This window comes from Ammospiza caudacuta, chromosome 22 (assembly GCF_027887145.1).
Source record: "Ammospiza caudacuta isolate bAmmCau1 chromosome 22, bAmmCau1.pri, whole genome shotgun sequence".
Lineage (NCBI taxonomy): Eukaryota > Metazoa > Chordata > Aves > Passeriformes > Passerellidae > Ammospiza > Ammospiza caudacuta.
This window is the reverse complement of record NC_080614.1, coordinates 5,722,513-5,746,403: the sequence shown is the minus strand read 5'-3', so window position 1 is coordinate 5,746,403 and position 23,891 is coordinate 5,722,513. Positions and strand designations below refer to the sequence as shown.

The window sequence follows — 23,891 nt, the reverse complement described above, 5'->3', positions numbered from 1 at the left end:
CCTGCATGGAAGGTTCTGTTCTCCAGGATTGTGTAACCTGCTGCAGGACAAAGGCACCGTGCAAAACCTCATTACTGCAGAACAAAACATTCCTGTACCCACACTTGTTCCAGACTGCAAGGCAAGATTTATTCTATTGCCATCTGTATGGCAGTTGTCTTTTGTCAAGCGAGCAGTTTTCCTTATCTCTTCCACAATCACTCCTCCCTCAGGGGAGACACCTGCTGATAACAGACTATTAAATGTCACTGCATGACTGATAAGACATCTGCTGATAACAGCTATTTAATGTCACTGCATGGCTGATAAGAACTGCAGCATCCCATTGGGAGATGTGAGCCCAGAGGGAGGAGCCAAGCATTCCTACCTGGATATAATCTGGACATTCTGGAACACCAGCACAGCTTCTCCACTGGATTTCCCGGAGGAGCAGCAGCTGCCTCTGCCCCTGGATCTTCAGAGGCAGAGACTGCACCTTTCTCCAGGATCCCTGCTCCAGCAGAGCCAGCCCTGACACTGCAGGAGGGCTGAGCCACAATTCCAATGGGACTGCTGCCAACAGCCTGACCCACAGGGTGTCAGGTTGGGTTCTGACTCTGCCAGTGTTGTTTTGTTTTACTGCATTGTTTATTTTAACCTTTTATTTTCTTCCCTATTAAAGAACTGTTATTCCTGCTCCCATATTTTTTGCCTTAGAGCCCCTTAATTTCAAATTTATAGCAATTCAGAAGAGTTTACATTTTCCATTTCAGGGGAGGCTCCTGCCTTCCTTAGCAGACTTTCCAACACTCCAACTGCCCCTCACAGCAAGTTCACCTGTGCAGGTCTGCCCTGACACCACTCCAGATGCCATGCAGTGGAGATGGGGGGAGAGGACATGAATTTAAAAAAAAAACCACCACAAACAGGAGCATTTTCAGGCTGTTTGAGCTTGGAAATGAAGGCAGGGTCACACAGACCAGAACCAACAGAGACAAACATCAGTGAGCATGGGCAGCATCACCAACTTCTTTCATCTGTTTCTAATGGAGGGTCTTAATCACACCTCCAACACTTCCACAGGTGTGAAAGACTGAATGTATTCCCATCTATCAAGAGACATTTTGAATTCAGCATTGGTTCCAACCTGCCTCCAACACAGAGATCTAACATAGGTTACTCAATCTACAGCATTACCTTTTCTCTGTTTATATTGTGGATCAGGCTTGCTGTGATTTATTTCAGGATAAATTAAGGAAATGTTTATGATGTCTTGAATTTGAAGGCAAGGTAGCAAAAATGTTGAATTTGCCCTATTTGGTATAAAATTTAGCACCTAGTGTTCTATAGTCACTGGATTCGTTTATTTTTAAATTAGTATTCCCAGTAATGGAAATTATGTGACCAATTCCATTCAGTTGACCCTACAGATACATAAACCAAAGTTAGGCCATGTTCAGTCATGCTTGCAATACTCCTCTCCTTGTTTAAAAAAGCATTTTCATGCATTTGATTTAATAAATAATGTATTTCATATAAAAGTAAGTGAATGCCAAGAAGCTGCACAAATCAAATTCATTCTCTCAAGTTAGCTCCCTAAAATACATCTGAGGCAGGAATTTCTGTTTCAGAAAATTCAAAGCAAAATAAAACATCAGTTTTATTGTTTTCAGACATGGAAAGTAAGATCAGTCTATAAAGTTCAAACAAATCACACTATGTGAAGTAGTTTTGGTACAATTTAAAAAATTTTAAATGGTTTTTTGGTTTATCTCCAGAAAACTTGGAAAAGTGGAGGTAAGCAGAATATGCAACTATTTTAAGGCATTATCTAGCTCATTGATGAATAAAATCTCAATTTAACTTTTTTTTCCACATTCAAAGTTACTCTGATGTACTACACTCTGTAGCTACACACATTTCACTGAGAATAAACTGAATTTTAAAAATTTTTACAAATCATTGAGGAGCTCAAGTTTAGCACACTATAAAACTGCGTGTCATGTTTCAAATATTTGGAAATAAACATATTTGTGTCACTCCACTGAGCCAGGCCAATTCCTCACCCTGGCATTCAGAGTTAGTGCTATGCTGCTGGTCACTCAGTTGAGGATGCACCAATGATCCTGCACACATGACTTTATCCAGCCCTGGCTGGGACACTTCATGCAGCTCTCAGCTGTAAAAGGCAAAAAATGCAAAGTGAACACAGTGACTGTGCAAACTCAGATCTATCTATTGGCTGCTCACATAAACACATGACTATGAAAACTGGGGAAAATCTGTCCAAAGATTTATTTTTATCCAAACTGCTTTGTTTCTGAGTTGTTTCCACGTGCTGTGCTCATCCCTTCCCCAGGCAGTCATGATCCAGAGTGTTGAGGGGATCTGAGCTGAGGGCTGCTGCCTGCTGTCCTGCTTTGCTCTGCTAAACCTCAGGTGTGCCAAGTGAGGCAGTGCAGGACCTTGTCAGTTCTGGCTTCTCCTGACAATCTGGACACTGGATCCTGAAATCCAAATAAAGAGGATATTAATCAAAGAATGCCAAAGTGACTTTCCCCATTTTGATGAAGACTGGTGAGCTGAACAGGCTTTTGCCTGTTACTGGGCTCCATTTGCATTTTGTCTCTGTGCACACCAGTCAGCAGAAGAAAAACTTTTCCCAGTAGTGATAAGGAGATACTCTTCCAAGCATTTTTGTTTGCTCAGCCCTCAATAATCACACCCTTTAGAGATGGGGCTGCAATTTCCATTTGTGCAATTCCCAACTGTCACCACCATATTTTCTGAAAAATCCCTTCTTGTATAATTAAATAAATAAATAATTAAAATAAAAAGAAACTGTGTTGAGCTGTCTGGGAAAACTCAGGAGGTTCTTCTGTGTTCAGCCTTGGCTGTGAACTCTGCCCATCTTCAGGATCTGTTCTTCAGCTCAGGCTACAGCCAACATCTGGTGTCACCATTTGTGGTATTTTCAGGGTTCCTCGTGGCAGGAAGGAAATTATGAATCTGACTCCATGTTCTTAAAAGGCTAATATATTATATTATATTATATTATATTATATTATATTATATTATATTATATTATATTATATTATATTATATTACATTACATTACATTACATTACATTACATTACATTACATTATATTATATTATATTATATTATATTATATTATATTATATTATGGAATGCTATACTAAATTATACTAAAGAATAGAGAAAGGATACTGAAGGCTTAACAAGATAATAATGAAAACTCATGACTCTCCAGAGTCCCAACACAGCTGGACTGTGATTGGTCATTAAGTAAAAACAATTCACATGAAACCAATGAAACAATCACTTGTTGCATAAACAATCTCCAACCTCATTCCAAAACAGCAAAACACAGGAGAAGCAATCAGATAATTATTGTTTTCATTTTTTCTCTGAGGCTTCTCAGCTTCCCAGGAGAAGAATCCTGCAAAAGGATTTTTCAGAAAATATGATGGTGACACCCAGCATCTCCTGGGACTCTGGAGGCTGTGCTTACCAGGTGAGGGTAGGGAGAAGGTTTCTCTTCCAGTGAGGCTCTCAGATCCAAACTGCTGAGCAGGGTGCTGCTGGAAGGAACCATGTTTTCCCAGCCAGCCAGGCAATGCTGTGAAAAAAGTGGGAATTTTTTTCCCTTTTTTATCTATTGTGGCCTGTTATTGCTTAGAAGTAGCTTCTGCATAACTGAGTAATTAATCTATTGTTTTTTATATGACTAACAGGAAATAAATGAAATCTCAAACAAAAGAGAACTAAACAGTTCTCTTCCACTTTTCTAAACTGATCTTTCACTCTGAGAACTCAAGCACCTGACCCCTCTGAACCTGTCTCAACTGAGTCATCCAGTTCCCTAAACCACAAAACTGAGCTTCCTCCCACCTCTTCCCTGGAAATCTCCAGGCCAGGGCTAGGTTAAATTAACAACACTGCCTGCAGCATTGACTGGAATGGAACACAGGACCAGCAACACAACAGCAGTTTTAAATCCACCCTTGCCACTACTAATTTTGTGAATACTTTATGTACACTTGCCTTTCAGACTTATTAATGTCTGTGGAAACAAACACAGGTACTCTTAGCTATGTTGAGAGGTAAGTGCCTGAAACAAGTCAGCCAAATCTCCACATGGCATTTCCTTTTGTGCAGTGTAAAGCACTGGAAATACGTCATACACCGAGGCATTAACTCAGAACACCCCAAAGGATGTTCTGGCTATCTCACTGATGCTTATCAAAAATTTTAATGGAAACTCTGCCAAGGGAATAAATCCCAGATTCTCTTTCCTTCTTGCTATAAAGCAAGGACCAGCTGGGGTTGTGCCTTCAGCAGGGAGGCAGTGACTTACTGAGGACAGTGCAAGGTCATCTGCTGGCTGGAAGCTCCTCCTGCGATGGGCTCGGTACCTGTGGGCTGGCAAAAGGGCCCCCCTGGGAATGCTGACCCTGGAACCACACAAGGGAATCACAGAATCACAGAATAATGAGGTTGGAAGAGATCTTTAAGATCATCGAGTCCAACCCATGCTCTAACACCTCACCTAGACTACAGCACCAAGTGCCATGTCCAGCCTTTTTATAAACACATCCAGAGATGGTGATTCTACCCCTCCCTGGGAAGAGTATTCCAGTACTTTATTATTCTTTTGGTGAAAAATTTCTTCCTAATATCCAACCTACACCTTCCCTGACATAGCTTGAGACTGTGTCCTCTGTCAGAGACCAACCCCACCTGTCCCCAGCCTCCCTTCAGGAGAGCAATAAGGTCACCTCTGAGCCTCCTCTTCTCCAGGCTAAAACAGCCCCAGCTCCTTCAAACATTCCTCACAGGGCGTGTGTTCCAAGGAAGTAGGAAGTTGTAGGAAGTAACTGCCCACACCTCTGGCACAGGGAATCTGCATGCCTTCCCACTCAGAATCCAAGGGTCTAACCCCAAAGTGAACCAAGTGAACCATTTTGGATTAGGGCAGTTGACACTTTACATGTACATTCAGATTCTGGATCAAATTCAGACAAAACATGCATTTCTCATTGATTTCAAGACTTATAGGAAAGATCAGTAAGGAGTTTCTAAGCAAGAGATCTCTGCCTTGAAGCAACCTTCTACAGAACTGTTGGGATGCTCTTTTCTCCTACACCTGATCAGATTTTCTTCTCTATTTTATTGATTTGTGCACATTACAAAGCAGGAATTCTTATTTACCTGACATGGGTTGGCTCCTTCAGAGTCCCTGGGGGCTGGTGGCTACGTGGGATCTTACACACAGGGCAGGCAGCTTCTGAATCCACAGGGATGGTGAAGAGACGCTCGTTCAATCCATAGCAGTAAACACCTGCACAGAGCAACAAACTTTCATCAGGTTTCTTGTTTGTCACAAGGTCCCTGAACCCAGCCACAAAAGCTGTGTTCTGTCACAGCACCACATCTGCATTCTATAAAAAGAGCTGCTTTTCCTGAAATATCTTATACATTTCCTGTCCCCAAGTAAGTTCCTAAAAAGCAAAACCAAAACTTCAACCTCTTCAATTTAGAAACAGAACATCAGCCAATTACAAGAAACCCTAACAAATTAAAATGACACTGAGAGTGGATCCCTAGAAGACTCAAGTATCTTTGGTATCTTTGATTCTGGTTGAAAAGCTGTAGCTGAAAATAACACATTCTTGCTGTTCTTGCATGACGTGGTGCTCTCTCAGGTACAGACTGCTTAGTTCTTTATTCACAGAAACTGCATTAGGAAGAAATATGATCTTACACTTATGAGAACCAATTATCAAATCCAGTTCTTGTTCAGGACCTGTGTAATCCTCGGGCCTACAGAAACACACAAGAAAATCAGTTAGTGACAGAGGGCTGGCCCTCTGAACAGCACTGCACACATGACTGAGAGGTAAATAAAGACCCTCACAATGTCCTACTCCAATCAGATTATGCTTATCATTACTACAGGGATTACTAAGGGATTGAACATTGCTGTTTCAGCCCTTCCCCATTCCCACTTACTCCAGGTGCTGCTGGTGAATGCAGGTTTCTCTGTTGGACTGTCGGAATTCCTGCAGCTCAGCAAAGTATTGCTCAGATTTTTCTGTTACTGGAGACTTTGTATCAAGAAGCCCTGAGAATACCAAGGAAAGAGAATGATTTAATGATTTTCAATGATTTACAAAATTTGGGAAAGTACCAAAGCAAGCCTCACAAGATACTGTCCAAACAAAATAATAACAATGAGAAGGGCAGAGCATGTCAAGCCAGAGATTTACTGTATGGTTTGGGTCCTTATTGCATTAATTCATTCCAGGTATTTGCTATCCCTTCTGACCTCACCAGATTTTGCCATTTGCTGCCTGAATTCCCACATCACTGCCACCTCACCTCTAGTCTGGAGAGGGGCCTGCAGCCCCTCTGCTGGGACCTGCTCCATTGGCCCTAGGACAGCAGTTCCATCACACCCCAAAGGGGTCACAGACTGTGTTTTAACTCTAAATATCACCACACCACTCTGAGAGCTCTGCTTCAGAGTTAGGATTCACCTGCAATCCAGTCATAGCCCAGGAAAGGATGGGCAGACCAGCTGCTGACAGGTATGGCATCTTCTTCATGGTCAGGCTGGAAAGTCACACGGCGAGTTTCCTTCTGAAAGAAAACAATTAATAACAACTTCCAAATCACCTGACAGGACATTCAAAGGCACAGATGAGGAGACAACCAGAAGCTGTTCAGATGGGACAGCTGTGGCTGAGTTTGAGACTGGATTCCATCTATGCCCCTCCCAGTAATTTGCTCACCAGCTCTTTGCCTTGTCAATAAAAACAGAAAGAGGAGACAGGGACTTGCCAAATAAAGCAGGATTTTTCAAAGCTTTAAACAAAATGCTGAGCTGCATCACACATCACCAAAGAGAAGGCAACCTGTGCTGCCATGGAGGATGATCACAGCCAGGGCCTGCCCTTCATGCCTAAGGAGACAAACTGTGGAACAGCAGCACTGCAGCTGCCTGCTCTCCCTCAGCACGGGGATGGCATCTGCAGAAGCCAGACAACACTTCCCAGTGAAATGTTACAGATTTCTGGTCTTTCAGTTCACTGGCTCAGGAAAGCAGGGCCTGAAAAAAATGCCAACAGCTGCTACAGCTGGGAACAGCTCTGACCCCAAATTTCCAATTCATACTGTGGGAACAGGGGAGGTAACATTCACTCAGCCCTTCCTCCTCATCATTCTGCTGACTCAGGAAAATAAGGAAAGCATTGGTTTAACATTTACCTTCAAGTCTTTGGACTGAGGCATCAGCAAGACTGATTTAGGGCCGTGGGGCTCTCTGATGACCATGTGCTGCTCACCAGTCTCTTTATTTTGCACTCTGCTCAGTGATAGCCCTGGATGACACTTCTCATGGAAACCATGCAGCAGAGCAGACTGTTTTCTGTTCTCTCCATGCCCCAGGAAGGAGGATTCTTTCTCTGGACTTCCTTGAGCACCACCATCCCCATCCACTCTGGAATTTTCTCTGCCACACATGACTGCAGACATTGGCATAACATTCTTCTCTTTCCCAGGGAAGTTGGAATCAAGACCTGCTCCTTCCTGTGTCTTCACTTGTTGTTGCTGCACCCCTCTGGCACTGCTGCTGTGTTCAGGAGATGAACTGAGGGCTGAGCCAGCTCTGGGCTCCACAGACACCTTTATTCCAGGCTCAGATTTTACTGCATCAGCCCGATTTTCCTCCTGTAAGGACAGACTCTCTTAACACATTATCACCAGTCAGACTACAAACACCTTTTGTAAGAACATTTCACTCACTAAATCAATCTCTCTTTCTAGTCTGTTCACTCCTTTAAATTCCTGCAGGGGAAAAAGAAAAATCCTTATGTTCTGGAGAGTGTAAGAAAGAGATCCAGTGGAAGAGATCCACTTCCAATGGAAGCTTTTCCCTAAATGTAGCTCTTCCCAGTTTCAGGAACCATTGAACTTTCAGCCCTTGTGCTTAGAAGAAACAGAAGGATTTTGTTCCACAATGCTCATTCCTATTTTAGAAGAAGAAACTTGCCTTTCTTAGGCAGGAACTGATCTCCAAACCCAGGAGAACAGATTGAGACCACAGAGTAAACAACAACCAAGAGACTTTTCTAACAGACTCCATATTCCACATACCACTTTCTAAGAGCTCTTCCATGTCCATATGTCTCCTTGAGCACACCAAACCACAGGCAGAGCTGCTGTCTGTCATAGAGGCCCATCTGCTCCCTGAATTTCTAGCACATACCACTCTCCTGGACAAGAGGATCAATCTCTCAGCAGATGCAATGCCATGATGAGATGCTGGAAGGAGATGCTTTCTGGGAAGTTCTTTTCTCATCTTCTCCTGCTTCATTCTCAGCCTCTGCAGAAGGTCCTGGCTGGCCTGGCGCAGCCTCATCATGAGCTCCACGTCCATCCTACAAAAATATTTTAATGTAAAGCCAGAAGGAGAGTGAACTACATGAATTCACTACATTAAGTGAAGCAGCAGACACACTTTCAGGGGACTTTTCCTAAAAAATACTTACAGCTGTTGAAATGTTGATTCTTGCTCCTGAGAAATCAGCCAGTCTCAAAACTCCTTATGCTCAGAACCAGCACCACAAGATACTTCTCTCCCCTTGGATAAACTGCCAAATATTTTGCACTCAGAAACTGGGAGCTGACTTAACAAAGAAACTCTGACAGAGGAAACAGTAAACATGAAAAATTCACATCAGAAAGCTCAATAAGAGACATTTAGTTTAGAGGCTGTTATTTAGGACATGCTTATGCAATTCTGCTGTAATGTTCTTTCGAAGCATTGAAATTTATATTGTGATAACACCAGGATGCTTGTAAGTTAAAAGTATAACTAATTAATCTGAATATCTGCTACATCCAAAAGAAATACAGAGCCAAAGCTGTCCTCCATGTTGCCTGGCCAGGAAGGCTCCAAAAGGCTCAACTGTGACACAGGACTACAGTTCAGGCAATTCCAATCCCACAAATTAATTAAATTAAATCCCACAAATGGATGCCCTTTTATTAGAACAGGGAGGCGAAAAGGAGTTAATAATCAGATAAATAAATAAAACTTAGTTTGAGTGAAAGGCTGTCACACTGTTCAACATCTTTACAATATCACAAGTGCCTCTAAATTTGCAGAAAGTGGATTTTAAAATAAAACAGCTGCAAGCACTAAACCAAACTCCCCCACTGCTTTTGGCTAGACTGATAAATTATGTTCTAAAGAAGACTTTGTGTTTCTCTGGGACCTTCTGTTCTAAAGGATCCCCAAACCCTTCTGCAAACCTCATCTAATTTGTGTTTGCATCTGCTACCTTGGCAACTGGACATGAGGAATCAAATGCATGTATCAAATGTGATACAACAGCAGCGGGAAGAATCAAGAGCACTGCTAACTATCAACAAACTACAACATCTCTTTGTTGCAAAAAATAAGGGAGACGTGCATTACAAAACATAAAACAGAAATATAAGCGTTGAGGCATTAAATTTGAGACAATTTGGAAAAAACAGTAGTTCTCACAGCCTTCACAGGACAAAGCTAATAGATTTGATGAGCATCCACTCATTATTGCTTATCAGAAAGCAAATACTCGGAAAATAACATCAGTCAAGGGACTTTCTGGAAGGGTTTTACCAGATGAGGTCCGCTCTTGGCATAATCTACAAATCCTTCATGTCCAGCCCCGGGGGCTCAGGTTTATGAAACTGCCGCAAAGCGAAATCTTTCTGAAAAGGAGCTTGGCCTCCCGCAGTTAATAAACAACGGTTGTGCGGGGAGCTGAGAACCCTGCGAGGGGGGTGTTTAAACTGCGCGCTGCTTCTGCACAGATGCGCTGGTTCGGACCGCCAATGCTCACAAGCGAGAGCCCGAGCACTGTAAAATTGTAAAATTGTAAATTTCCCCTTTCCTATCCGAGAGGCCTGTCCGGCAGCGATCGGTGAACTCTTCCTTCCCTCCCTCCCCGGCAGTGCGGGCAGCCCGCGGGTCCCGCCCGGCCCTGCGGCCCCGGGGCTGAGGCGTTCAAAGTCCCCGCGCCGGCCCCGCGTTCCCCGGCCCACCTGCGCCGCCCCCGCCGCTCCGGGGCTGCCCGCCCGCTCCGGGAGCCGGGGGATGCCCGCCCAGCTCCAGCCGCCGCCGGGATTCCCCCGGGCGGCCCCGGCGCGGCCGTTCGAGCAGGCGGGCCCGCCCCACGGCTCCCGGCATGCGCGGGGCCTGCCCGGCCCGGCCGCGGGCCGCAGGAGGCGGGGTAGGGCTCGGGCAGAGCCTCGGCCCGGCCGCGGAGTAGAGCTCGGGGCAGAGCCTTGATGTGACTCTGAGGGGCCTGCCCGCCTCGGGACAGAGCCCCGGCCGAGCCCGGCTGCGGGACGCGGGGTAGAGCTCGGGACAGAGCCGTGGCACGACCGTGAGGGGCCTGCTCGGCCCGGGACAGAGCCCTGGTGTGACCCTGTAGGACCTGGCCCGGCCCGGGACAGAGCCTCAGCACGATCCTGCCCCCAGCGCTCCGTGTCGGAAGGGTCCCGTACCCCCAGCAACCCCCACAGGCCAAGGAGTTGTTTTTGACAGGAATAGTGGATTTGGCTTTACAAGCTGTGGGTCTGCTGGTAGATAAAACCAGCACTGGAAACTGAAAGAAACAATGGGAAGGATTTCACTTATTGATGAATGGAAAAAGATATTTGCTTTTACAAATAAACATCAGGTTTGCTGATAAATGAAATTGGACATTGAGAGATGAAAGAAACAATGGGGAAGAAAAACCCCTAAATTCTGCAAGAATTAAAAATTAAAAGGGAGGGTTGTACATTAGAGGGAAATCTTTGGGATCAGGTGTTTTGGGAAGTCTGAACCTCTCAAGTACCTCAGACAATGGAGAAAGAGAAGGGAAATGTGGCTGGGAAATTGGGATAAAAAAGGCAGCTGTGTACTCCAAAAATTGGAGAGACCCCAGGGGAATGCCCCATGGCCTCTCCCTTTATTGGAATAAAGCCAGAAAGGACTCCTCTGTCTCCGTTTTGGACATAAACCTCTGGTGTTTGTGGATTAATTTTCCTGACATTTTGAAACCTCATCATGGGAAATCTGGCCTTCTCTAACTTGCCTGATGCAACTTACCAGCTAATGCATCAGTTTCAGGCTACCAACTCAGTGGTTGCTCACTATTATTTCCAACAATATTCTCAAGAAATCATTGATTCAATACTGACAATTTGAGTGCAACTAAAACTTCCTATCAGGCAATTCAGTACCATTGGTCTCCTTGTTAATTTGCAAAGTAAGAACACAGAAAAAGGTCACAAGTGTCAAAGATGTAATTCAGTAACACAAAGCAACAAACCTAAACATACTGATGTGAGCTGATATGCTTACACTGGGAGACTGTATCACAACATGCAGGACACAGCAGGAGAAATGTTTTTCCAATTCATTTTTATTTTGGTTTCCATTGTTTACAGCACTGTTACAGGACTAAGTCATGCAAATTTATCACCTTAAATACAGCAGAGAAAACTCACTGGTAAGAGTATTTCGAAGAGCTCCATCAACATAATACAACAGGAAAAGTAAGTAGCAGCAATAAGATAAAAGTGCATTTAGCTGACCTTCTTTAAATGGGAGTTTGGGGAAGACTGTTTCTAGTATTACCTGTTTTAAGGAATAGTTTAGCATTCTTTATGAAAATCAGAAGAGAACAAACTCATGATAGTGTTCATTCCTCCACCACTCTCAGTTAAAGAAGTACAGCTGTAATTTGTTTCAGAGGAATCCAGCCTATAGGCCTGTCTGTTAAAAGTTTGATTCTCGATCTTTGGGCTTCCAGGACAAGGTTACACTCACACACGTTAGCAGTTTTGCTTCTGAAAAAGTTCAAGTGGTTCTTTCCCCCATTCTGTAGGTCAGGCTTCAGCTCTGCACTGAGAATGCCAACAGCACCTGGGTCTGAGCAGCATCACACACACAGCAGCAAAACACTGGGTTCTAGGAAGCCATCAGTCTCTTTTCCCTTCACAGATAAGACACTGGCTTAAAGATCAGCTCATTTATCAGATTTCCCCTGAAGGCCTGAAGAGATAACACTACCTCATCAAAATAAAGCAGTCATGAGCTGCTAAGTAGTAGAACATCACCTCTGCCTTGACCTGGAATTGACAATGTGCTTGTGCATTGAGGACTCAATAGAACAGAACGTGGCTGTGCATGCAACAGCTTGAGAGACCAAAGATTCAAATTTATTCAACCAAGACCTGCAGCAGAGTAAGACTAGATGATTCCACTTACTCCAATATACTTCACCACAAGCTCAGAGTACCCACTGCCAAAAGCAAGGAGTTGAATTTCTTTCTTGCTCGTTCTCAGATTTTATCAAATCTATGTTCCCATCCTGGTGGATACCTGAGGAACTCAGTCAAGGTAAAAACACCTTCTGACAGAAATTCTGAGCTTTTCAGTTTGAGCTGGAGTCAAAGCTTTCTACTGGAAGGGAAAGGTTTGGTTCCTTTCTGCATTCTAGGGATGTCTCACTGCCAGCTCCTACACAATCAAGATACCTCAAGTCTTTCTATAAATCTCAGTACAGCCTTACCTAAGAAGTACTTACTGACATTTCACTATTTTTACTCCCTCAAGCATCAGGCAGCTTCTTTCTGGAAGTTCCATGATATGAAAAACATGTGACTTATCACATGCACATATATTCATACCTGAGCATTAATGAGAAATCCTAATGCCATTTTCAAGGGAAAAAGTCTCTTTGTCAGTATGAAGAACATCCCACTGCTCAGTAGTTCAGAATTCAGCTGGGACCTGCTCAAGGACAGCCCATATTCTGTGTGTGTGTGATGCTGAAGAGATACAGGTTGTCACTAACCTCAGGACTACAGGATCTGATTCTGGATTCCTCAGATATTTTGTAGGTAACAGAAAGATTATAACCAACACATGGCAAAATACTGACCTACAAGGAGAGAAAGAAGCTTGCAGTAGAGGAACTTAATCCTACTCAAGCTCCTAAAGTCAGCCAGAATTTCTTCTCTGCCAATTCCAACTGGAAGAGACTCAAGTCCTTACAATTCCCAATTATTATATTCCCAATGCATCAGACCAAAACTCAACAATTAATTTCATGTATTTGCAAATAAAGAATGTATTTTAAAAACTAATTTGCTTTAAGCCATTCTTGCCCTGACATGAACCACAAGAGCCACAACTCCCCCCACCCCAGAGGAGCTGTACTTGCCAGCATGTTCTGATACTTTTAACAGAAGATAAAAATACCAAATCCTATTGCTGCCCAGACTGTACATCCTGTGGGAACTCTACATGAAGCAACATCTCTTCCAGCGTGTCATCCACATGCTGTTCTTGTGGCCAAACAGTGGTAATGGAATTCCACAGGCCTGCTTCCAGAAAGACAGCTGTGCTTTTCCAAAAAAAACCCCACATTCCTCAACTGAGCTCATCATGCAGTGCTTTACCTTGTGTCAACTGGCTTCTCTTTCCTAGTTTTCTTCTTCAACAAGCTGCCAAATTATCAGCACTATCTCCTTCACAGGAACTAGCTCTGTCTTTGCAAACTATTTGTCCATGATGGGGAGTGGGCCAGACTGTGTTATTAGAGCTCTTAAGAGGAAGAAACTAACTCGAAATTCACTAAGCTTACCAAACAAAATCTTAATCCCTCCTGCTCCAGAGGAGAACTGGGTTTTGTTCACAGGTTTAAACATCCTGAGAGCAAAAAACCTTTCTATGTAGTGACACTGTGATTTTGTTATGTTCTAGAATAACGGAATGTTAACCTCAGACAAGCCTGTGTGGGCTATAAATGCTTTGTGAAACCACCACCATGTCTGTGTGTGTGGGATGTGTTTAATCAAACAGCTGCTTGTCACACATATGTCAACCTGGGGCTTCAAAAGTTCTGTCTTTATGGAGTCATTTGTTTTACTTCATAAAGATGGGTCAGAATAACTTTTAACCTGATAAACATTTGCTTGATTGCTTTAAATTTGTTTAAAGCAAAATAAAGTACAGTAAAAGCCCCCTGTAAATCTATAAAGCACACACTCCTCCTGAAGTACCCTGGTCTCACAAGGAAAAAGAAGAGTTATTAACAGGTAGAGTTTGGAGGTGGGACACAGAACAGGGAAGCAGAATCCTACTGCTCACACAGCAACTGGAAACACAGCAATTTGCTCTTGCTCATTCCCTTTAGGGAATTCCATCACCCACCATGTTCTCTGCAGTAATTAAGAGAGCACTGAAGGGAAACTGTTGTTTTTCTCTTTTGCTCACACTATCTGCTTTGCTGCAGGTACTGATGTGTGAACATGTTGAGCTCGCTGTCAAGCCAGCCTGCTTTGTTCCTGCAAGGACAGAAAGTTTTGTTAGATGAATGAAACAGTGAAGGAAGTCTTTCTGATTTCTCAAGCCAGTCAGAAAGAAGTGCAACAAGAATAAATACACAGCAAGGCATGGAGTGCCAGAGGTTCACCAAAAGGCTGCTGCCATTCCTTTGCAGGTCAAGAATGCTTGCCTGGTGTCAGTCCCTAAGCTTTGAGGTTTAAACAGAGATTTTGGACACAACTTCACATTGGTCTTACTGTGCAGGTAAGGAATGTTTGAAAAAGTCTTCCCAACATCCTCTGCAGGGTAAAGAAAGCAGCAGAAAACTGAGTACAAAGGTGAAGGCAAGACATTTTGCATCATTTTATAAGGACCTGAAGGAGCTTGTAGGAGTGGAAGACTGTATGGTTTCATAAATGGGAAGGAACTGTAATTCCAAAAAAAATTAAAAACAGGAAGAAAAAGGTGCTTTGTGGGACAGAAGCTTTAAATGACTGTCAACAGTCCATAGGAAAGTACCTAGTGAAAGGGAACATGACTTGGTAGGGAAAAGTGCTGACACCTGCACATCAAGTGCTATGACTAAGACAGAATGAACTCTAAGCCACAGCTCATATGAACATCCTGGGGCAATCACATGAAAAACAATTATATGGAATAATCAAATCTCACCTGAGCAGTTTTGCTTTGCTCTGCAGTGAATCCAAAACTTCTATTTTTTTATTCATGGCAGAAATTTCTTGCTCAAGATTGTCCCGTGTGACATCCACTTGCTGACACAAATGAGCAAACGTTCCAGCAAGCTCTCTATGAAACAAGAAGAGTTGTGTATAATGGAAAGTAAGAGCAAGCAGCACATTCAAGGAATAAATCCCTTTGATGTACAGGGATGGTGGTATCGTGATTCAGACACTCATCTTTCCACTTCTGCACAATGTCAGAGCATTTTGATTTGAGACATGGAAGTAAATTAAGACTAATGCCTAACAGCACTCAAACACTACATAATCAAAATAAAGTAATATTATTTTAAAACATGTGTCATTACATTTCTGAAAATCTGGAATTCAGCATGAATAGAAGGAATAGCACCAAAAAACCCCAAACAGCAGAATTTCCATGAGGTGTTAGCTGAATAGAGGGAACTCACTGCTGGACTTGGTGGCTGCAGTTGGAGCCTGTGTAGCTGACGATGAGCTGCAGTTTCTCCCCAGCATACTCCACAAACTGCCTCTTGAAAGCTCTCTCCTTGGCTTTGGTGGTCCAGGTAAGGCGCTCGTACACATAGAGCAGCCCATAAAGGCCAAAAGAGAGAGCAATCAGTCTCCAACCCACAGCCTTCCAGACCTAAAGAAGCACAAGGATAAACAAATTACACATTACTGATATTCACTCCCAACAATGGTGCAGACAGCATTGCAAAATCAGCTCACTGTACTCAAGTGGAAGATCAAAGGAGAAAACAGAAAATCTATCTGTCAATAGCAAATATCTACAGGATTTGGCAGTGCAAGTGCTTTTTACATCAGTGCTCCAACTTAGGTTATAAAATACCACCTAGAATGCACACATACCACACCACCAACCACAATGATCCCCATGGAAGTCCGAGAAGTTAAAGAGGCCAGTCCAGTCACCATGGACACCATGAGTTCTTCCTGGGTCATAGAGCCCTGAGGCAAAGGAGGCAGACTGGGATTTGCTGGTGTTAAAGGGCGCTGAACCTAATTAGAAAAGCAGGGACAAAATAAAATCAAAGAAGAGAATAAAAGGAGGTGAACTGCTGCTCTTCACACCAAAGGAACTTCAGCAGGCATTGAAATAATGAATATCTACCCCAGTCACTCAGTGAGGTATCTACCTGGTCATTATAGCCCATCAAGGCCCGACGACCATTCTTTGGTCCCAAAAATCTGTTCACCAGCATTGTCCATCCCAGAGAGAAATGGAATTCTATGTCCTCCTGGAAGTCAGCACAGAGCTTGTCACAGTTCAGGTCGTAGCTGAGCCTGAAGCACTGCCTGGGAATTAACAGGTCTATCTGGCCCCGCACAGACACTGGGAGGAGGGGTTTTAAACCATCTACACAGAGAGAAAACAAAAACATGCAAAAAATAGCTCATGTTCACAAGAATTGACTGGTCTTGTACTCTATAATCAAGGTGCTTATGGCTTGTTTCACCCTCTACACTCAGTTTTCTTAGTATGTTAAATTTTATATGCCAAGCATGTTACAAAGTAAGAGATACATCATCAATTACTATTCAATTCTTGGTTCTTCAGACCAACCAGAAGGAAATCTTTCTATAAACCTTTCAAAATCCTTATAGGCAGCTGGTGAAGTTTACAGATTAGCAAGACCTTGGAAAACAAAATCTGAAATCCAGTACTTTAGGCACCATGGTCCCATATTCAGACAGGCACTTAGTTCCAAGTAATTTGTATTTCATTAGGATTTGGTATGAGAATCTCCCAAATTTCACCAGTTCCATTGTAATGAGCATTACATTGTCATGCCACCCAATGTCATGAGGATTACACTGTGACTGTACATATTCATTAGGAAATCACTGCATAAGCTCAGACACAGAACTAGTCACTCCACACAACAGCATTACTCATCAAGATGGAAACTAAGATGGTGTCAGCTGCACGTCAGCCACTGGATTAATGAGAAACCCAGAACATGTACCTAGGTATTTCAAAATGCAACTCAAGGGAAGAGAAAGGGCAGTATTGCCTGTGGAACTGACCTATCATTTCTTGCTGCACTGTCTGCAGGGATGTTGTGATAGCACTGGAGCAACGATCTGACATGTTACGGCCCAGGCCTTCCTCGATGTGTTTATGCAGCTCCTGACAAACAAAGAAAGGGTTAAGATTAAATTGTTAAGATTAAAATAAACATAGCTAAGATGCAGACTGAAGGTGCTAGAGCTTGCTAGTTAAAAAAGACCCTCCCAAAACAGGAGCACACAATCTGTCTGCCCAGTTTTTTAACATTAATATCATACCTCCCCCCATTTTTCAGTGAAAGGGATGAAAAGGCAAATTTAAAAAAATCTCACATAGACTCTAGTTCAGGAAAAGTTCTGTTCAACCTATATAATATCATATATAACATGTATCAATTTATTACAGAGATTATTAAAAAACTAAATCTTTAGCTCATATCCATCCATCATAGCTGGAAGATTGAAATGCCTAACAATGAGCTGACATAATTACTCACAACTAAAAAAGGTCTCTTAAATTGCTTAAGCAAACATCACTTACAGTCTTGTACACTTTAAGAACTACTTGAGATGGGTGGAAATCTGCTTGGTATTCATCTACCAACACTGACAGCCGTCTGATTTCTTCTGCCATTGCATTTGACACCTAAAGATACAGCACAGGAGAGAAAATGGAGCTTCTGAAAGCTTTTCTCCTCTTCCCATATGTAACTCCCACATTTTTAGTGCTTCAAAGCTTTGTCAGCACTGTGCATTTTCCTCACCATGCTTGTAGCTGTTTCACACAATCAGTTTTCTGCAGACACTCCTCCTTACCTGCCTCTCCACCTCTTCAGTGATTTGTTTGATTTTCCTCTTGTAGTCTTGAGTAAGGAGCTCCAGCTGTTTGTCAATGAAACCCAGACGATCCTGACGGTCCTCTCGCATTTCCAGACAGTAAACTCTGGTGAAAAAAAAAAACTGTCCATCAAAATGCCAAATAAATGCAGTTTTGATCTATAAATATATTTGAATTCCAGAAATAAGACAGATTTTCCTGCGCAGTAACAAAACATGTCAATATCTGCAACACATTACACAGTCATGGATGGCACAGGACAAAAATAAGGTCTTTTCTCAATACTTCATCATTCACTAGAAGCAACACCACCAATACAAGTCCTTCCTGCTGTCAAACATGCTGGATTCTGGTTTGCATTTCAGATACTCATGTTCCCTTACATTTCTCCCAGAATACAAACTGCAGTTATGCAAGCACCAGCAGAGTTCTCACCGCTGTTCCTGGGCAGCAACGTGCACGGAGTCCATGATGAGACGAACATCTTCCGCAATCTGCTTCGCTCTCACCGTGTGCTGCTCGAATTTTGTTTTCACTGCTGACTGTGAGATACATTCCTGTACACAAAAAGCAGCCCAAGATTAGCAGATACTAACACAATTTCTCCTTCCTGTACAATCTATTTCCAAAATATGACCCCACAAGTGCCAGTTTTTCAGGAGTAAAATCTAACCAAAATGTTGGCACATAATACTCACCTCAAACCTTCTCTCGAAGCTTTGAAATTCAAGCATTCTTACTTGAAATCCATCTGCCAATGCTCCACCTGAGAGAATGAATGCACAAAACAGCCATTTAAATCTTGAGAAAGCAATCAGATGTTGGACATCAAGAAATGCTCTTGCTTTACACTGAAGCCAATGTAAAAGTGCTAAGTCACCCCTTCTGTTGCGATTGCCTTATTAATAATTTGGCCTACCCCAATTTTATGCATTTTTTGAAACAAGATACTCTCTGTTTTCATCTCTGTAAGTCAATGGAAAGTTTCTGCTAGTTTTCCTCACCTCCTTCTGGCATCCCTTGAGCCCTCTGAATCCTGGCATTGAGCACCTCTTTTGCAGACACAAAGAAAATTCGATCCCCTGCCTGGGCTCGGTCCACCACACCCAGCTCATCCACCAGGAAACTGGTGCAGCGCTCCATGTGCTGCCGGCGCACCTGAGTACAGCCAGGAGAAACCACACATGCAGTTAAATCCACATTATCCATCTCTTAAAGGTTACACCAGGCACCCCAATGCCCTCTGCTGGTCTAAGCTACCAAAGAAGCATTGAAGAAAAAAAAAACCTGTTATTTTATGGAATTTTCCAGAGGTTTTCTAAAGTGTTTTAACTTTTGTGAGACTCTTGGTTTCCTGCTCAGGAATTTCAAGGGTCATGTCCTCATTACTAGTCTATGTTCCCTTGAGTCTCCACACTAAGGTGATAATGATTGTATCCCCAAGGACCAGAGTCAAAACAGACTCCATAACATCCATGCAAAGAGAAGTAGTTTAAACACATCACAAACCTCCTCCATGTATTCTGGTTCTGAGGCAGATGCATCCCAACGATTATTTAAAATAAATATATTGGGTCGAGACAGACGTTCATTCACCTTGTGAAAGAACTGCTTCTCCTAAGGAAAATGAAATAAAACCTCTTTAAATTAATATGTCAAATATTTTTAACCTATAGCCAAATTCATTGAACAGGGGACTTGCACATACAGTTTGCATCAATGTTGATTCAGAATTTGCCACCAGAACAAACACATCAGCATCAAGACAGAATTTGTCAATCCAGCTGTCCAGCTCGGTGGTTACATCAATGCCAGGGCTGGAAATACAGAGAAATGAGATATTACTGTGCTGTGAATACAGCAAAAACAGAATTTAAGAAGTTAGTAAGAGCTTTTCAAAGCATTAATTTCCCATGCCTGAGCTACACTACCCTGAGGTGACAGAGTACAGGCTAAAAGGAAGTAATGACCAAGAAAATCTCACTATTAATTACAGCAAGGGACTTTGATCACTGTCTTAGATTAGAACCCTTGAGGTTTGTTAAATATATTTGAAAACATTTCCATAATTAGCCTGTGATAAGCAGGAAAGGAAAGAAAGCTATTTCTCACCTGTCCATCAGCACCAGGTCATCCTTTAAGAGGGAACACTTGGAATTGGGCCACATTACACTGACCAGGCTGCCAGCATTCAGATGTTCATCCTGGTGAAGGGCATGAGCCAGCTGGTTCACAGTCTAGGAAGAGATGAAATAACATTTCCTGTTTGCCAAGACCCACTAACACAGTTATCTCCCTTCAGGGCCGTTCACAGACAATTTGAGATAAAGCCCAAGTTCAAATTATTTTCTCTCTGGAAGGTTTTCCACATAAAACCTTCTTGAGTGTCCTAGAAAAAAGGCAACTGCTAGTGAGAATCTATGAGAGATTTTTCCTGTCAGGAAAGGATATTGAGGAATTACCAGGAAGTCTGTGATTCTGTCAGTTATACAAAGCTCAGAACTTCCTGAGTCATTGTCCCCTGCTATCAGTAATAAAGACATGTCATCTCTTCCATAAAATGAGCAAGTCCCCATTCTGCAACTTGCTTCTTACATCTAACAAAGACTCATTCTTCATCTCCACTCCTTTAATGATTAAAATCCTTAACTGTGACTATGTTTTTCCCCTTTCCTCTTCTCACATTTCTGAAGAGCTCTTATCCTTAACCTTATGCTTAAGGAGATTGTACCTTTACACTCTTCTTTTCCTCTGAACCTTCAGTCAGCAGGAAAGCCTCGTGTCCATCTGTCCCTTCCACACGCAAGAAGCAATTAGTGGTGTGTCCAATTCCTGAAGGGAGCACCTTGTCCCACAGCATGGCATTTATCACAGTGCTCTTCCCATTGCTTGTCCTGCAGTCACATTAAGCACAGGGTTTCAGGCTTCCAAGAGCCAGGTGAGCTCATTTTGATGTTGCAAAACCAAGTTCTCTACAGCCAAGTTGTAACAATTTAGGTGCCAGAGGCAACCTGCAAAAAGACTTTTTTATTTCCCTATTTAAAAAATTCTTCAAATTGAAGAATTATGTGATACAATGCTTGTTTCCAATTTACAAGAGCACCTATATCAGGGACATTACAAGCAAAAGCTAAAGCATCAGTGTTTATATAAATATTTTTTACTGGCTACAATACTCAAATGCTTTACTGAATGGGGAGCATAGGCAACACAAGCATGTGACTCACCTCCCAAAAAAAGCAACTTTCATGTGTCGTCTTGCCAACACTTCACTGATACCACTGACTTTTGACAGGTAGCCTTTGACTTCCAGTACCTGCTCTTCTGTGGTGACAGGATCAAGCTCTGCATTCTTGTGTGTCTCTAAAATCAAAATAGATCATGTCTCTGAATGCCATCTGGGTCAGACTGGGTGAAATCCCTCTCTGTGATGGTACCACTTAACATTTATCTATGTCCCACAGCTTGCATGGGTGTTCTTGACACAGGCAATGACACCCTGAAGCAATTTTACAGTAGCATTTATCAAACTGACTCTTTTTTGCATCTCATAACTGTTCATGGCCTTGAACAGAACAGCCTAGAGTGCAAAGAGGCCAGCACCCTTAGAGATAAAATCTGTCTGTGCCTTAAGCTGTTAAAGCTAATTACTGGTGTTTGTTACATGTCAGTGGCAATGATGTGTCCAGGCAAGAATAGTGAAAGGATTACAGGCAAAAAATACCTACTGGGGTTGTGTAATTAATTAAAAATCTCCCAAACATAAAAACAAAGCACAGCTCCCTAACTAGCTCAGTTTCTTAACATGCATGAACTTCACATCTTCAAATATGAACCTGAACTCCACCCAAATCCAACAAAATAATTTTTGCTTTTTCTTCCAAACATGAATGCACAAACAGACATGCATGTATAAATAAACACAGATTTAGCAGTGCTGTTTAACTGACTGAGGGGGCTGGTGTGTGTTTTGGGGAAATAATAAGTAGGCAGAGCTTTCTTACACACTCACAGTCCAAGAACTCAAATTACCTTCTAGGAATGAGGAGCTCTCGTTGATGTATGCAGCCAACTGTTCAAAGATACCATTGATTTTCTTCTTTGCAGTGACAAAATGTTTAAGTGGAGAAGCATTTACCTCAGCCATGTGTCTTTTATCCTTCTTCACTGCAACTATTGAGTTGGAACGAGTAAACAGCAGGGACATTGCGCTACAGGGAAAATCCAGCAAAGAGCAGTGTCACCAAGTGCCACCACCTGTCCAAAGAGTGACAGGACAAAGGGGAAAGTCTTTCCATATACAGAGGGCAGGGTTAGGTGGGATATTGGGGAGAAATTCCTCCCTGTGAGGATGGTGAGCCCCTGGCAGAGGTTTCACAGAGAGGCTGTGGCTGCCCCATCCCTGGAAGTGCTCAAGGCCAGGCTGGACAGGACTTGATCCACCCTGTCTGGCAGAAGATGCCCCTGCCCACAGCAGCAGGTGGAACTGGATAATCTTTAAGGTCCCTTCCAACTCAAACCATTCCATGACTCTGTGATGCAACCAAGCATCTTTACAAGAACTAGATAAATATGCATTTTAAGGACTATCTTCTGTCTTTCATAAAGAAATTGTTCCACTTCATCAGGAAAAAAACCCCAAAACTCTTTCTTTCTCCCTTCCAATAAACAGGCTCGCAGCGATCACTCCTCCCCATCCTCTGCTTACTTTCAGGATGAGTTACGTTTTCACAAGTCACACATGGCCAGCCCGAGGCCCTCACGAAGACAAACGGCAGCAGCTTTCCCTGCCTTCTCCCTCGCCCCGGCCGCACTCGGTCCCGCAGCTCCTTCAGCGACGCCGAGTCCAGCCGGTCTCCACCCCTGTGGCAGAGTGACCGACGATGACGGACAGAGGCCAGCGAGCTCCGCCATCCCGGTGTGCACGGAGAATGTCCCCGGCTCTGCTCCCCCGCCAGCCCTGTGTGCCCAGAGAATGGCCCCGGCTCCATTCCCTCACCATCCCGGTGTGCCTCAGGGATGCTCTGGGCTCTGCTGCTCCGCCATCGCGGTGCTCGGAAAGTGTCCCCAGTTCTGCTCCCCCGCCATCCCGGTGTGCCTGGAGAATGTTCCTGGTTCTGCTCCCCCGCCATCCCGGTGTGCCTCAGGAATGCCCCCGGCTCCATCCCCTCACCATCCCGGTGTGCCTCAGGCATGCTCTGGGCCCTGCTCCCCCGCCATCCCGGTGCCCGGAGAATGCCCCGGCTCTGTGCCCCTGCCATCCCTGTGTGCCTGGAGAATGTCCCTGGTTCTGCTCCCCCTCCATCCCGGTGTGCCTCAGGGATGCTCTGGGCCCTGCTCCCCCGCCATACCGGTGCCCGCAGAATGTGCTGGGTTGACGCCCCGGCCGGACGCCGCCTCCCCTCAGCCCTCAGGGGCGGGAGAAACGGGCGGGAAGCGCCCGCCTCGCACCCCCTCAGGACCCTGCCCCAGCGGGTCCGACATTCACCTGTCCCTGCCCTTATCCCTGTCCCTATCCCTGCTTCTCCAGAGACGGCCCTCGGAGAGTCTGGGCCGGCCTGGAGCAGCTGTCGGATCCCCTCGGCCCGGCCCCGCCCGTGGCTCACCTTCACCGCCTCTCCCGCACGGCCGCCATGTCACCCCGCGGCGCCGTCGCCCGGGCGGTGCGGGGAGGGGTTTACGTCATCGCGGCGCGCCGGGCGCGGGGCACGCTGGGAGTTGTAGTTCCCGCCCTGATGGCGGGCGGCAGCCCGGGCCCAGCTGAGGAACAGAGCCCACAGACCGGGAAAGGGTCACGGGAAAGGTTTAATGAGAGAAGCCGTGCTCAAACCGTACAGCTCGTTATCGCCACCACCGAACCGGCCCGAGGAAACACACAACAAAAGAACAACAACGAAAAAAAAAACCAAACAAAAACAACCCCAACATTCCCCCCTCC

The 23,891-nt window shown here is 44.0% G+C and overlaps 2 protein-coding genes across 4 annotated transcripts; both read right to left on the bottom strand.

Moving 5' to 3' along the window:
• Window positions 1-1,615: 1,615 nt before the first annotated feature.
• Window positions 1,616-10,259, bottom strand: MIIP (migration and invasion inhibitory protein). Of its 2 annotated transcripts, XM_058818824.1 has the most exons (11): window positions 10,099-10,259; window positions 8,556-8,708; window positions 8,273-8,444; window positions 7,273-7,734; window positions 6,543-6,645; window positions 6,016-6,127; window positions 5,768-5,826; window positions 5,215-5,344; window positions 4,361-4,457; window positions 3,515-3,622; window positions 1,616-2,486 (listed from the first exon to the last, which is right to left on the bottom strand). In XM_058818824.1, the coding sequence occupies exons 3-11, from the start codon at window positions 8,441-8,443 to the stop codon at window positions 2,415-2,417; spliced, it is 1,314 nt and encodes a 437-aa protein (XP_058674807.1). In that variant the 5' UTR covers window position 8,444; window positions 8,556-8,708; window positions 10,099-10,259; the 3' UTR covers window positions 1,616-2,414. The 2 variants fall into 2 exon arrangements, with proteins under 2 accessions (XP_058674807.1, XP_058674808.1); XM_058818825.1 differs by lacking the exon at window positions 4,361-4,457.
• A 1,219-nt stretch (window positions 10,260-11,478) lies between these two features.
• MFN2 (mitofusin 2) lies at window positions 11,479-23,612 on the bottom strand. 2 transcript variants are annotated; one of them, XM_058818573.1, is made up of 19 exons: window positions 23,560-23,612; window positions 22,662-22,816; window positions 21,986-22,164; window positions 21,181-21,316; window positions 20,685-20,847; window positions 20,066-20,190; window positions 19,662-19,770; window positions 19,463-19,570; window positions 18,958-19,111; window positions 18,652-18,719; window positions 18,389-18,510; window positions 17,932-18,058; window positions 17,657-17,761; window positions 17,134-17,236; window positions 16,242-16,462; window positions 15,955-16,104; window positions 15,531-15,727; window positions 15,053-15,187; window positions 11,479-14,400 (listed from the first exon to the last, which is right to left on the bottom strand). In XM_058818573.1, exons 3-19 carry the CDS (start codon window positions 22,158-22,160, stop codon window positions 14,331-14,333), a joined length of 2,268 nt encoding a protein of 755 aa, XP_058674556.1. In that variant the 5' UTR covers window positions 22,161-22,164; window positions 22,662-22,816; window positions 23,560-23,612; the 3' UTR covers window positions 11,479-14,330. The 2 variants fall into 2 exon arrangements, with proteins under 2 accessions (XP_058674556.1, XP_058674555.1); XM_058818572.1 differs by lacking the exon at window positions 23,560-23,612 and having other exon boundaries at window positions 21,986-22,210.
• Window positions 23,613-23,891: the final 279 nt, after the last annotated feature.

What these genes read in the sequence shown, in the direction of transcription:
- MIIP (XM_058818824.1), bottom strand. Translation starts at nt 8,443, where the DNA reads ATGGACGTGGAGCTCATGATGAGGCTGCGCCAGGCCAGCCAGGACCTT. An exon ending in ATTCACCAGCAGCACCTGGA is followed by an intron (nt 5,827 to 6,015) that starts GTAAGTGGGAAT and finishes GTGTTTCTGTAG; the next exon opens with GCCCGAGGATTACACAGGTC. An exon ending in CTTCTCCCTACCCTCACCTG is followed by an intron (nt 2,487 to 3,514) that starts GTAAGCACAGCC and finishes TTTGGATTTCAG; the next exon opens with GATCCAGTGTCCAGATTGTC.
- MFN2 (XM_058818573.1), bottom strand. Translation starts at nt 22,160, where the DNA reads ATGTCCCTGCTGTTTACTCGTTCCAACTCAATAGTTGCAGTGAAGAAG. An exon ending in TCAAGGGATGCCAGAAGGAG is followed by an intron (nt 18,720 to 18,957) that starts GTGAGGAAAACT and finishes TCATTCTCTCAG; the next exon opens with GTGGAGCATTGGCAGATGGA. An exon ending in TGATGGGCTATAATGACCAG is followed by an intron (nt 16,105 to 16,241) that starts GTAGATACCTCA and finishes TTTTCTAATTAG; the next exon opens with GTTCAGCGCCCTTTAACACC.